This window comes from Pocillopora damicornis, chromosome 11 (assembly GCF_964200805.1).
Source record: "Pocillopora damicornis chromosome 11, jaPocDami1.2, whole genome shotgun sequence".
NCBI lineage: Eukaryota > Metazoa > Cnidaria > Anthozoa > Scleractinia > Pocilloporidae > Pocillopora > Pocillopora damicornis.
This window is the reverse complement of record NC_142680.1, coordinates 11,069,203-11,084,927: the sequence shown is the minus strand read 5'-3', so window position 1 is coordinate 11,084,927 and position 15,725 is coordinate 11,069,203. Positions and strand designations below refer to the sequence as shown.

The 15,725-nt window shown below is 36.0% G+C and overlaps 1 protein-coding gene across 1 annotated transcript; it reads left to right on the top strand.

The window, feature by feature from the left end:
- The first annotated feature begins 2,167 nt into the window (after positions 1-2,167).
- LOC149037490 (endoplasmic reticulum metallopeptidase 1-like) lies at positions 2,168-5,387 on the top strand. Its single transcript, XM_089187818.1, has 4 exons — positions 2,168-2,596; positions 3,236-3,351; positions 3,469-3,638; positions 4,858-5,387. The coding sequence occupies exons 1-4, from the start codon at positions 2,514-2,516 to the stop codon at positions 5,032-5,034; spliced, it is 546 nt and encodes a 181-aa protein (XP_089043944.1). The 5' UTR covers positions 2,168-2,513; the 3' UTR covers positions 5,035-5,387.
- The last annotated feature ends 10,338 nt before the right edge of the window (positions 5,388-15,725 follow it).

Below are 15,725 nucleotides of genomic sequence, written 5' to 3'. Positions count from 1 at the left end.
AAACACTACCGACTGGAAGAAATTACGCCGTTAGTTACTGGCGTAAAATCTTCCACATAAAACTACCGACTGGAAGAAATTACGCCGTTAGTTACTGGCGTAAAATCTTCCATATAAAGCTACCGACTGGAAGAAATTACGCCGTTAGTTACTGGCGTAAAATCTTCTATATAAAACCATCGACTGGAAGAAATTACGCCGTTAGTTACTGGCGTAAAATCGCACATATAAACACTACCGACTGGAAGAAATTACGCCGTTAGTTACTGGCGTAAAATCGCACATATAAACACTACCGACTGGAAGAAATTACGCCGTTAGTTACTGGCGTAAAATCGCACATATTAACACTACGGACTGCAAGAAATTACGCCGTTAGTTACTGGCGTAAAATCTTCCATATAAACACAACCGACTGGAAGAAATTACGCCGTTAGTTACTGGCGTAAAATCTTCCATATAAACACAACCGACTGGAATAAATAGTTTTTGACTTCCATTTAATGCCCACCCAGAAGGAAAATTTCGTTTCTTTATTACGTCCAAGGTCATGTATGAGGTGTCACGAAAAATCGACGAAATTGTCGGTGTCTTTCAGCTGTATCAGTAGAAAATTGTCCAAAGTGAGTAAGATCAAATGTCGTCAAATGTCATTGTTGATCAGCCTCATTATTTTAGGCGACGCAACGGAAAATCAGTCTGTATAAGACCTTGTTTCTGCTATTGACAATCACGTAGCTAAATTATAGCAGTGTAGAAATCTATCAATTAACGTATGTACAACGATTCAACCTTTCCGGAGAGGTTTAAAGAATATTTCAACTCCTCGAAGAAATCTGAGTAATTAAAAGTAGGGCCAGTCCGTAATAAATCCATACTGTTAGATTTTACACTAGTCGGTAATATTTTACGCCAGTAACTAACGGCGTAATTTCTTCCAGTGGGTTGTCTTATATGTACGATTTTACGCCAGTAACTAACGGCGTAATTTCTTCCAGTCGGTTTTGTTTATATGTAAGATTTTACGCCAGTAACTAACGGCGTAATTTCTTCCAGTCGGTTGTCTTATATGTACGATTTTACGCCAGTAACTAACGGCGTAATTTCTTCCAGTCGGTTGTCTTATATGTACGATTTTACGCCAGTAACTAACGGCGTAATTTCTTCCAGTCGGTTGTCTTATATGTACGATTTTACGCCAGTAACTAACGGCGTAATTTCTTCCAGTCGGTTGTATTTATATGTGCGATTTTACGCCAGTAACTAACGGCGTAATTTTTTCCAGTCGGTTGTCTTATATGTAAGATTTTACGCCAGTAACTAACGGCGTAATTTCTTCCAGTCGGTTGTCTTATATGTAAGATTTTACGCCAGTAACTAACGGCGTAATTTCTTCCAGTCGGTTGTGTTTATATGTACGATTTTACGCCAGTAACTAACGGCGTAATTTCTTCCAGTCGGTTGTGTTTATATGTACGATTTTACGCCAGTAACTAACGGCGTAATTTCTTCCAGTCACTTTTGTTTATATGTACGATTTTACGCCAGTAACTAACGGCGTAATTTCTCCCAGTCGGTTGTCTTATATGTACGATTTTACGCCAGTAACTAACGGCGTAATTTCTTCCAGTCGGTTGTCTTATATGTAAGATTTTACGCTGGTAACTAACGGCGTAATTTCTTCCAGTCGGTTGTATTTATATGTGCGATTTTACGCCAGTAACTAACGGCGTAATTTCTTCCAGTCGGTTGTCTTATATGTAAGATTTTACGCCAGTAACTAACGGCGTAATTTCTTCCAGTCGGTTTTGTTTATATGTACGATTTTACGCCAGTAACTAACGGCGTAATTTCTTCCAGTCGGTTTTGTTTATATGGTGGTAACAAGACAATGTGAACAAATACATAGTATGCTAGTCTCCAGATTGAAGTGAGCAGAATGAACAGACAAAAATTGTATTCAGATCAGAGATTCTCTTATAAAAAGTTTAACCCTTTACACCAGATCTCTTTGCATTTCTTATAGTACTGACAACGAGAATTTGTTTGACAATCAAGACCTTCCTTAAGCGATGATCATTTCCTTTATTCTTACAATGACCTGAAACAACTTCCAACATAGTTGAAGCCTTTTCTTTTGAAACATGTCCTCAACTTCCCCAACCAGGATTTGCTGAAAATGCAAGTTGCAAAGCCCTGACACTGTGCATGCTTGCATTTTAATTGTTCAAGCTTTCAGCATAGATTATTAATTTTTGGAGGGTTCTAAATTCACACTGGAGTGCACATTTTCACAACCATTTATTAGACCATTAAATAGTGGGTATGTTCACACTACTGATGACACCAACCAAAAGATGTTCTTCAGTTAAACCTCTCATCAACATTTTTTCTACATCCAGCACACATCAAGAACATTTTACAATAATGCTGGTGAAGTGGTTCAACAAGATGCAGGTGCCTGGATCACTCCACTAGACTATCTTGGCATACAGCCATTCAGTGATATACCCATGTTTAAAAAGGCTTTGCCTGCACCTCAGGACGGAGTTTATGGAGGTTTTCCTTATTACTTGCCATTGAGGCATCTCATGCGGTATGTGGTACTTGCTCATTCAATGTTCTTCGATTGGTCTCTGGTTATTCATTGCATGGCCAATTCACTGGAATTTCATCGAAGAAAAGTATGGAATAGAATACAAGCTGTCAGGCTTTGCTAACTTAATACGTTAGACAAGTTGGGTAGAAAATACACAGCTTTGCTTTAACTCTGGAATGGGAGGGGTCAGTAGAAAATGGCAAAGAATTATTCTGGCAAATCATTAGCTCTGTGTGCTTAATTAATCAACTGGCTAAGAAATGGGGACCATGTGTTATCTATTAAGTGTTGATCTTCCTTTCATGCCATATGTGATTTATTTATTTTGCTCACCTATCCTTGAATGTTTAAGGAGCACTTTCATGGCTACTTGATAACAAAGCTACAACAAACAATAGGTACCATGAGCCATCACACTTTTTTCTTTCACTGTTACTCCGACATCCTTATAGCATTTTGTTTGTGACATGTACTGGGTGATTTGTGATAATTGTTCCTTAGATCCCAATTATAGAAAAAGAATCCTGCATGAACCCAACTCTGAATTTATTTGATTACTATTCTGAACATTTAATATTACTGTTTAGTTTAATTTTATAACTCTGTCTAATTGTGAAGTATTGCATTTGCAATCAGAAAATCTTGGTATCTCCCTGGTCCTCCACCTCAAGTCAAAACATCTCCAATGGAAGTGAAATTGCTACATAGGAAGAAACAGGATCAAGTTTACTCATTTAAATTCTCAATATCAGGTCAGGTTTCTCTCTTTTAACCCTTTGACCCCTTGAAGTTACCAGCATCTAATTTCTCCTTACATTATCATGTCATGCATTCACATCTCACTAGTGTCTGACTTCTAACTGCCTTAGGTCCTGATCACATGGCTGTATATGTATCACCTGCTAGTGACGTAGATTTGCTGACCTCTTCCCTTGGTCCCCTTTTACCAATTCAAGATGGTGGAGACAGAGTTGTGTACTTTATTTACTATTCTCATGGTACTGATGTGGGGCCCTGGGAACTATCGCTTGAGCTTCTGGTGAGTCGGACAATTACAGTATTAATCATACTCGTGATTACAAATCAGACTCCTGCCTTGCAGTCGTCTGATTTTGTAAGCTTCTGAAATGTTCCAGAACATTTTGTATATATATATATAAAGACTCACTTATGTGGTAGTTGGGGTAGTTGTTGTTGTTGTTGGAGCAACGACTGTATAGAAAGCTATACTGAGAGAGAGTTACTGCTGAAGATCACTTATTTCAAGGAACAGTGGAGACAGCAGTGAGATTGTGTCAGTGGTGAGCTAGGATTTAGACTGTGGTGGGCTTAATTAAGTTTATTAATGATAAGTACTTTACTGCTTTGAGGAGTTGCTCCTTGTCAAGAACATCACTTGCTGTTTAATAAAATATTAAGCTTGTAGGATTGTAGTGTTTTCTGTCAGTTAGATTATACAATAACAAAATAAACTACCAGTATTAGTGTCTGGTGTTTGAAAATTGATAACCTTAGTCTGTAAGCAGGTCCCTATTATAGGTGCTTTGGCACAAGTGTTTCTTCACCTGCAGGAAAATATGAGGCCTTGAGTAACACAGCACCACAGTTTTGTAGAAATGTACACCCTTTAAAAAGTGCAAGACTTCATTTTGTTGAAATAAAGAATGCTTCATATTGTTGTTACAAAAACAAACAATGTTTTTAGGGTCATTACTCAAACTTATTTCAGTTCTGACTAAATGTTTGTTTTCTGTGTACTAGTCAAAGTCTTCATGGTTTTGGTGGAAATGAACACTGCATAAGTGATAAAGATTTCTCAAATTCACAAAACGTTTGTGAGTTCAAAACAAGTTCATATCAAATGAACAATGCTTCATTTTGTTGTCATCACTAGAACATATTTCTTTTCTGATCATCATCTTCATGGTATTATTAGGAACAAACTGCGCTTTATTGATAAAGATTTCTCAACTTCATTACCCATTTAGAGTCTGTCAGTTAGATCTTTTCAGTATTTGTTTCCTCGTGAGACATGACTCAGGATTTCTGGCAACAAGACTAAAAGTTTCAGGCAACTTTACTCTGGTTTTGAGCAACATGACTTTTGGGTGACTTGACTTGAGCCCTGGTGAACCCCCTCCCTGACCTGTCTCAAGTATTCCTTGGGCAGAGAAACGTGGGTCCTGCAGTGCTGATAGCAAGCACTTGCTCTCAGGCTAATATATCCCAAGATTCTTTTAATTTAAATATCATTTCAGGCAAAAAGACACCTCCCGGCCAAGAGCAATTTGTTGGACTTTGCTGTGGCAGCTCATTATATTCACGGTAAAGAGTCATCTTCACCTTTCCTCAAAGAAGTCATTCAAGCTATTCCAGACTGGATTTTTGCTAATGATTGGGTGGACACATACAAGAGCTGGTCTTACACTAAATAATTCCCTGTATTGCAAGAATGCATCAGTCCAAGACCTTCTAAACACTACTATGAAATACTGAAAAACAAAAATTTCAAGCCAGGAATTTGAAGAATTGCACCAGTTTGAAACAGTTCACAGGTTGAAAATTATCATGAAGATTTTTACATTTTAGGGTGGATGACCTCAAAATTATTTATCAGGATTATAAAAAAATTTGACAGGAAAAAAATGGATGTGAAATAACACATCATCAGAAGTAGTCAGGCTGGTCATACATGAATCCAAAAAATTTTTAAAATCACCTTAATTAATTTACAACGATTTTATCTGGAAATTAAGTTCCAAATAAAACTAAGGAATCAAGAAACAAAGTAAAGGATTGTTTGGTAGCCTGTAGTCTGTCAGCAGACCCTCAGTATAATGATCCCCTTTAATGCCAAAGAGTGCCGTAGGGCATATGAGGGCATAAAAGCATAGCCCCCCTCCAATATGACACTTGATATACCACCCTTCAACTTTTTGTCTTTTTATTGTATTGGTCAAGGTTATATCTCACAACAAACAATGCTCTAGGAGCTACAATTTGAGCTATAGTTTATTAAACAACTGTCGTACGTCGGTGTGCGTTCATCGAGATATGAAGCACGCGGGAAGTTTGGAGAGCACGAAAGATGCATAAGAGTTGCTCGAGGCGTAGCTCTAGCTTCTTGAGTGCTCTCTAAACTTCTCAAGTGCTTCATATCTCGATGAACGCACAGCTGACGTATGAACCAATTGTTTTATAACATTTTCATCCCGATGGAAAATTGTTTTCTCAAGGGATTTGTTTGCTGACGTCATGAGCGTGCACAATAGGAATATGAAGCACGCTCGCGCAATTGAATTTGATTACTAGCTCTGTTCTAATATAACAGCGCGTAAATTCAATTGCGTGAGCGTGCTTCATATTCCTATTGTGCACGCCCATGACGTCAGCAAACAAATCCCTCGAGAATTTTGCACTCAATAAGAAAATAAAGTTCATTTACACGCATGAATTCACCTGTCAGTTTTTGACCAATATGAGACAAGATCGTCATCAGCGTAGCGAAATGTTTTCCTGAAATAAAATTATCAACGCGCTGAAGCGTAGCAGAGCGATTATCGACCCTTTCACAACATTTAAACCATCGGGTTGAAAATGTTATAAAACAATTGGTTCATACGTCAGCTGTGCTTTATTTAGATATGAAGCAAGCGGGAAGTTTGGAGAGTACGAAAGATGCGTAAGAGTTGCTCGAGACGTAGCCGAGAGCAACTCTAGCTTCTTGAGTATATACCCCATATGTATAAGGCAAACAAAATTTCAACCTTTTTTTTTATTTTTCACTTTGAAAACTCAGTATTTTTAGTTACATCCTCCTCGCCTGTTTGGGTCGTTATAGCATACCCCTGAAAATACCTTTGAAATGATATATTATACGTGGTCTAAAGGTTCATCGTTCTCGTTTTAGAAAAATTTGGCATTTCTCTAAGGCAGTAAAGGGATAACCGTTTCCGCACGAGTGATTCTTTGCTTGCGGGAGAATATGAGGCCTTGTGTGACGCAATCCAGTCAGCAAGGGGTCTAGTACTCATTATTAATGCTAAACCCCCGTCAACTTCTTCCTGACATTTTTCAAACTTTCCCGTGGAAAGAGAAACGCATGTCCTACACCCTGTTCAAGCAGTTTAGTTAGAAAAATGGAGCATGATGCTAAACTGTGCGACAGTAGCGGCAGAGCGAAAAGAGGAAGGAGGTTTTGGATTGAGTTGGATAAAAGTGGAAACCTTGATTCTATTTTCGCTCTACTGCCACTTTGTGCTGTTCACTATTGTGCTCGATTTTACTGGCCAAACACCTGGAACAGGCTAATTGTTTTCAAATTTTAAGTTCTTAACCAATTTAAAAGGGATATAGCTATCACCCCTGGCTTTTACAAGCCTTTAAAGAATAAAGCTGAAACGAGTCGGAACTCCCCCTATTGCCAGCGTAACTGGCATTTTTGCGTGCGCTTTGATATGTTAAACCAGGAGGAGCCTTGGAAACATGTGACAAAGCCATGAGAGGCTTGGAACAGGAAAAGTGGTTTCTCTGACTAAACCTCCACTTCTTATGGGGAGCCATTTGTGCCAATATCATCAACCGCTGGTGACAAAACTCAATCGTTAGTGCTAAAATATCAATCGCTAGTGATAAAACTCAATCATTAGTGCTTAAATATTAATCGCTAGTGATAAAACTCAATCGTTAGTGCTAGCAACAATTAACTCCACAAACTCCTTGTGACAGAAGAGACCTTAGGTAGACCATCCTGTCTACCTGCCTCTCGCCCTGACTTGAAACCGACTCAAAGCCCGAGTCTCCGAGGATGACGCAACACGCGCTTAGCGCGGAAAGAACAACAGCACAACTCTGTCGATTGTGACTGTGCTCGGCGCCTGATGGACAGCAAAAAAGCCGTTTTCTTTAACTTCTCGATGCAAAACATTAATTAATTGCAAGAAAGCCTCATTTTTGGGGGTTAGAGCATTTATTGTAAGAGAAACTCAGTCCGACTCAGGACTGATCCTGAGAAAAAAATTGTTTATCTCTCTTGTATGCTACATGCGCCGCCGTTTGCAATTTGTACACAACATATTTTATCATATGAAAATCCGACAGTTTTTGTCCTGCGCAGTAAGCCATCAAGGCTTGATATTTTGAGAAAGTTCGATTTTTCAAGAGAAGATCGAACAACGAAATAAACCTTGCAATAATTGTTTTTAAAGCGGATGAATAGAGAGATATATGGGTCAATGTTTGCACATTATCTGAATGACTTCAAATTTGATTCCACCAGTTGTACGGTCACATGAATTTTCTCGGCTTGATGAGTTAGCAAATTTTGTAGGTAGGTTGGCTTTGTGAGCTCCGCTTTAATAAGATAAAATAGATATATGGGATCGGACGAGGTAAAAGTGATTGATGATAAATGGACTCTCCCCGGGGATAAAGTTAATTCTGTTCTCATATGGTTTCAGCTGGTTTGTGCTAATTTTAGTTAAAAGTAAAACTTGTCACTAGTAATTGATTAAAAGATAACAATCTTTTAGTAAGCCTTTTGTTCCAATAGCCTTGACAATTGGTCATCAAACGCTTGAGTACGTATATGTTTTGATAGTATGCCAAAACAGTACTAGCACTTTACGCCTTCTGTGCGCCTCTCACGCTTTAAGTTCAATAGAAAATTACTCCATCACCGAAGAAACTCAACTTCGAAAGGTAAATGGACACTTACGTATTTTATTTTTTTTTGTCATGAATGCATGGTGCGAGTATTGATGCGGCCTAGTTTTGCTGGTAGTTTTTCTTTAATTTTTCATCTTTCAAATGCGAAAAAAAAAACTTCAAGGAAGTTTTCCCTTTCACAGTGATGACATTTTAAACAGGCTAAGTCTTGCAAGTTTACAATTGTAGTAAATGAAAAACGACGAGTTCAGACCTGATAGTTTTAAAAGCGTGATGTATACCACTCAGTTTAAGATACGGTTGTCTAAGACAGCCGTAATCTTCACAAGAAACGTGACCAAAAATTGGTTTATTATTTGGTTGAAAGCTGTATTGAGAAAAAACATGGATAGTCCTCTGGCACCAAGTAGACTGAGCTTCCCTTTAATGTACCGTTGTTATCGACGTAAAATGACCCGTTTTAGAGAAAGAAGTGGTGGTAAAATATTCTGTGAATTTCCATTTTTGGAAAAAAAGAAATAGGACGTCTTTCCCATATCAGTAATGATATTTTAAAGACGTTGGCCTTGATACTTCACTTATATAATTTTGGAAAATCGGAAACGATAGGTTCTGGGAGAAGATTTCAAAACGTGATGTATATTCGTCAGTTTTAGACAGTTGTGTAAGCCGGAATCTTCACAGGAAACCTGGCTCAGAATTAATTTATTCTTTCGTGAACAGGTGGAGTTGAGAAAATATATATGTTCAGGTCTTTTGCTTCAAATCGACCGAGCTTCCCTTCAGGTATCACTTTTCATGAACACAAAATGACCTATACTAGAAAAAGAAGCCGGCACCTGATAGGGAACATTTTATGCCCATTTGAGATTTTATGGATTTGAAAAGAGGTGCGAGGTCTTCCACCCAGTTTTCTAATTAAAACGCATGGTGCTAAGAACTTTGCAAAATTCAATCATTTTAAAACATTCCCCATTTAGGTCGCTGGCTTACATCTGAAATAAGATATTCTCCTTTTTTTTCTCAATCAGGGTGAGTGATACTTGATATTCTGCTTGCTGCTCCAGAGTAAACTGACATGAAGGTAATAAAACGTAAAGATGTTTTGCGTATGCGATCTAAATTCAGAATGTTGCTCCTTTACTCCAGGCTTACCTACTTGAAAGTCGTCTTTCACGACTTGAAATCAATGATATGTCACCTAAATGAAGAGTTAAAAACAACAGAACAAGACCAAACACATCAAAACAAATCAAAGGCGGAAAACACACTTTGCACAATATTACGGGAGGTATTTTACCGTTGGCCTCACATTTGTCTTTAGAAAAAGCAATACATTGAGGCATGACTGAGACATTTGGCCACAAAATGGCTGGCAATTGTTTCAGAAAGTTTGGGTGATATCTAAAAAGCTCACTACACGGACATCTGAACAAAAAAAAAAAAGAATTCGAAGGAGTGAATATTACTGTGCTCAACTGCTGGTCTCACGTTAACTTCAAGTTATGGAAGACTCGGCTTTAATCATCAAGCTACAGGAACATATAAATTGAATAGTGAAAGAAGTGGCCCACATTGTACTCAGTTTAGGCCTGAAACTTAAATCGGCTAAGCTCTGGGATTTGCTGTTTAAATCTAAAAAAAAATTGAGAGTAAACGGAACGAAAAGGCCATTTGTTAATGTTTTATGCAATCAAACGTGAGTTTGTGATAAGGTGGATCTGAGTCCCATGTGCTTTTATGACGTATTTTGATGTGATAACCACTTTGCAGTAAAATTAGAGGAGCCAACAAGCGTGGTTTGAAATTGTCATCACTTAACCGGAAATTAACAAATTCAGTTGACGCCTCCATCTTTCAGTAAGTGTTCAATAATAATGTATTTATTTTAGTTATTTTTGTTTACCAACTAAAAACTACCAAGATTACACAAATGAAATGGATGTGTGTATGAGAGTTTATCATATCGCTGGCAGAGCCCGTGGGCAATATGAGGCGAATTCTATGTTCTAATTGCCCACCTGAGCGGGCCCATCTTGTCCGCAGGGAATTTCCCATTTTGATTCAGCGCAAGAAAAAAATTACTTAGAAAAACAACTTTCTTATGTTTGGATAATACCGGCGATAAGGTCGCAAAAAGCGGCAAAAGACAGTAAAAACACAAGATAACATAAATGATAAACTTAAACGATTCTCGTAGGTTTATTTGGTACAAACACAGGGGGCTTCCTTTCCAGTCTTTCGAAATGAATGAGTGTTGATTCTTAATAAAGTGATGATCTTATTGTTGTATCATAAATCCTTTATTGACTAAGCTTGTTCGGTCTAGATGGCTGGATATTAGCCTCATTCTTTTTCCGTGTTATTGACCTCGACTTAGTCTCGACCATGAAAGCGTAAGAAAGGAACTCGATCAATATCTAGCCCTCGTGACCTCACGCTTGTTTAATAACGCATATAGGATAAACTAATAAGATTACCGTTTTTCATTGCTACTAATTTTAAAAATAATTTTATTTTCCTGAAGGGATGCCTCAGTCACGAATTGTTTTCCTGTTAGTGATGTCATTTGGAGTACAATGCTTAGGTATGTTAACACTTTATTCTTATCGCCTACATATAATGTGTTGCAAGTCTTATCAGATGCCTCAAGCTGAGGAAACTCTTTAAGGTGGCCAATTTACGTTATAAACTAAGTTTATATGAAAATTTCGGGTTGTGTGTGAGTTTATATGCAGAAAATGGAACTAACCTATTGGTGGGAACAGGGTGACGAGAAAAACAAGAATAAATTGGGTGAATGAAGAGCGTTCGCTGATACCGTGGGAATTACGAGTGAGCACAGGGCAGTCTGCGACCTTCCTTACAACTAAGCAGTTTCGAAAGCCGTAAAACTCTTGAACAACTATTTATCTTTCAAATCGGAACTCTTAATCCCCGCGGTATCAACGAATGCTCTTCATTCAACTAATGTATTCTTATTTATCCATTTCCTACATATAAACACACACGCAACCCACAATTCCTCTATTCTCTGTGAAGAAGGGCTAGTGCACGAAAGTCAGCTTTGAAACTCTTTGCGGTGGCCAATTTATATTATCAACTCACTTGATAAAGCCAAAATTATCTTGTTCTACTCCCTCACCGACACGGCACCACAGTTTCTTTGGAAACTGACCCTCTTTATCAAATGATAAATAGCATGGTTTCCGCAGGGCATTTGGGACAACTTCCAACTAAATACCACTCGCAGCTTCGCCGTTGGTGATATGAGTGTTGAATGCCCATGATTTTCAATTTTCACTAAAGAAGTGACATAACGTCACTCACAGTCCACAGCAAGTTATCAGTATCGGTCCAATTAGAACGAAATTCAATACCAGCAAGATCTCCTCTAGTAACACCCCAGAAATATAGTGGTGAGGAACCTTAATTATTTCTCTCTGCAAATGCAATTATAATTTATTTATCGCTGACAAGAATTCTCAGCCCTTATTTCAAATCAAGAACTACTGCAATAACTGGAATTCTTGATAACGAACGTCTCTGAGCGAATCAGGGGGAAAATTCATTCAAAAATGTAAAAATTTTAGATTTGAGTGAAGTAAGTTCAACTTTGAAAATTATTATTTTTCTAATAATTATCTCATTTTCTTTCTCTTCCTGTGGAAATCTATAAACAAATCAGGAGGTAAGTGTCCTAATCATTTTATTCACCGTTAGTTAGGAATGCATGCGCGTGGCTTTTTCCTTTCAGTAGATAGTACTTCTGACATTAATAACTGAGAGAATTGATTAAAAATTCAAATGGTGTATATATTTCATAGAGATTGATACTCTTATAAAAATCAGGGGCAGTCCTTTAGCAAGGAATCTGCCTAACTACTCAATGAACAAACAGATTGACACAACTTCCAAGATGATTCTTTCCTTCATTAAAAAGTTTCATATTTTTTCCTTTTTACGTGTCTGCCTGCTGTTATCCAATGTTGGAAATGAATGATCGTATTATCTTCATATGAATGTTTTTATCAAACTCACTGAGACAGTAATTTAATTAGCAAATCTAAGCTTTGCCCGAATCATAACTTTTAAGATAACTCTTTTCTTACATTGATAACTTGAATCTCCTAACTTTATCAAAAATTCTATCAAAGATTCTCCAAACTATTCAAAAAGAATCAAGGATTCTGCTAACTCTTGAATATGAAATGAATCAAATTAACTTTTCAAATGATTACTTTCTTTTAATAACTAATAATATCCTTTTACTTTTCATGTGGACTTTGTGGAACGAAACAGTGAGTAAGTGTCTTCATACTCTACATAATGATTAATATGAAATTGGCTTGTTCCTTTTCGTGAGGATGTGGTGCAATAACTCCCGTTATGTGCAGTATCAATCTAAAGACATCCTCATAACTGATCAATCCTATAAAGTTATCACGCCCACAAGAGCCCAATAGAGAGGACAGATCATCAGTGATTTCAAAATAATACTATAATAATAATATAAGAAAAATGACTTTTCTTCACATTATATTTATTATTATCATTTAACTTCCTGTATCAAGGATTCTGCCACCTCTTGAATTTGAGAATAAAATTAAATTTTCAGACGATTACTTTCTTTTAATAATTAATATAATCCTTTTACTTTTCATGTGGATTTTGTGGAACTAATCAGTGCGTAAGTGTCTTCCTACTTTACTCAATTGTTAATTAGAATGTGACTTGTTTACTTTTCATGAGGATATGGTGCAGTAACTACCGTAATATGCAGTATTGATTCAGTTCTAATCACATCCTCGTAATTAATCCATCTTATGATGTTCATCATGTCCATAAGAGCCAATCAGATGACATGGATCACCAGTGACTTCAAAATACTATCCTTACTGATATAGTAAAAATGACTTTTCTCTACATAATATCACATTCTATTTATTATTATCATTTAAGTCCATGATATATTCTTTGGTGCAAGAACATGATTACTTTAATCATAGCAAAAGAACCTGATTTCCTTTCATATCAATGCTATCTGACCAGAATAAAATTGGCTTAAAATATGAGCCTGGCTGTTTTGCTGATTTACATTACTTGTTTACATGATAGTTAATGAGCATCCCGTAGTGTGGTGATTTCATTTTACTTTCAAAGGTAGTTGTTTTTTTTAATTGAATCTTTTTACTTTGATTGAGAACTCTACCAAGGATTCTGCTAACTCTTCAATACAAGAATGATTGAAATTAACTTTTCAGATGATTACTTTTTTTTAACAAATAATATTATCTCTTTACTTTTCATGTGGATTTTGTGGAACTAATCAGTGCGTAAGTGTCTTCCTACTTTACTCAATTGTTAATTAGAATGTGACTTGTTTACTTTTCATGAGGATATGGTGCAGTAACTACTATAATATGCAGTATTAATCAAGTTCTAATCACATCCTCATAATTATTCCATATAATGATGTTCATCACGTCCATGATAGCCAATGAGATGGCATAGATCACCAGTGATTTCAAAATACTATCCTTACTGATATAATAAAAATGACTTTTCTTCACCTTATATCTCATTATATTTATTATTATCGTTTAAGTCTATGATATATTCTTTGGTGCAGGAACGTGACCACTTTAATCATAGCAAAAGAACCTGATTTCCTTTCATATTAATGATAACTGACCAGAATAAAGTCGGGTTAAAATATGAGCCTGGCTGTTTTGCTGATTTACATTAATTGTTTACATCATAATGAGCATCCTGTAGTGTGGTGATTTCACTTTACTTTCAAAGGTAGTTGTTTTTTTTAATTGAATCTTTTTACTTTGATTGAGAACTCTATCAAGGATTTTGCTAACTCTTCAATATCAGAATGAATGAAGTCAACTTTTCTAATGATTACTTTTTTTAACAAATAATACTATCTCTACTTTTCATGTGGATTTTGTGGAACAAATCAGTTCGTAAGTGACTTAATACTTTACTTAGCTGATTTATATTGATTTTTGACATCATGATATTTAATGAGCATTCGGTAGTGTGGTGACTTCATTTTACTTTCAAATTGAGGTTGTTGTTTTTTTTAAATTGAATCTTTTTACTCTGATTGAGAACTCTATCAAGGATTTTGCTACCTCTTCAATATCAGAATGAACAAAATTAACTTTTCAGATGATTACTATTTTTAACAAATAATACTATCTCTTTACTTTTCATATGGATTTTGTGAAACGTATCAGCTCGTAAGTGTCTTCATACTTTACTTAATTGTTTATGAGAACTTGGCCTGCTCTTTCTAATAAGGATATGGTGAAATAGCTACTGTTATATGCAGTATCAATCAAGTCTAAAGACATCCTCGTAATTGATCAATCCTTTAAAGTTATCACGCCCATAAGAGCCCACCAAAAACGACAGATCATCAGTCATTTCAAAACAATACTATTATTAATTAAAGAGAAATGACTCTTCTTCACATTATCTTTATTATTATCATTTGAGTCCTGTACCAAGGATTCTGCTAACTCTTGAGTATGAGAATGAATAAAATTACCTTTTCAGATGATTACTTTCTTTTAATAATCATTATAATCCCTTTACTTCTCATGTGGATTTTGTGGAACAAATCAGCCTGTAAGTGACTTCATACTTTACTTAGCTGATTTATATTGACTTTTGACATGATATTAATTAGCATTCGGTAGTGTGGTGATTTCATTTTACTTTCAAATTAAGGTTGTTGTTTTTTTTTTAATTGAATCTTCTTACTTTGATTGAGAACTCTATCAAGGATTCTGCTAACTCTTCAATATCAGAGTGAATGAAATCAACTTTTCTAATGATTCCTTTTTTTAAACAAATAATACTATCTCTTTACTTTTCATGTGGATTTTGTGAAACGAATCAGGTCGTAAGTAACTTCATACTTTACTTAATTGTTTATGAGAACTTGGCCTGCTCTTTCTAATAAGGATATGGTGAAATAGCTACTGTTATATACAGTATCTATCAAGTCTAAAGACATCCTCATAATTTATCAATCCTTTAAAGTTATCACGCCCATGAGAGCCCACCAAAAAGGACAGATCATCAGTCATTTCAAAACAATACTATTATTAATTAAAGAGAAATAACTCCTCTTCACATTATCTTTATTATTATCATTTGAGTCCTGTACCAAGGATTCTGCTAACTCTTGAGTATGAGAATGAATAAAATTACCTTTTCAGATGATTACTTTTTTTTAATAATCAATATAATCCATTCACTTTTCATGGGGATTTTGTGGAACAAATCAGATCGGAAGTGACTTCATACTTTACTTAGCTGATTTATATTGACTTTTGACATGATATTTAATGAGCATTCGGTTCTAAGCTTTGCCTGAATCATAACTTTTAAGATAACTCTTTTCTTACATTGATAACTTGAATCTCCTAACTTTATC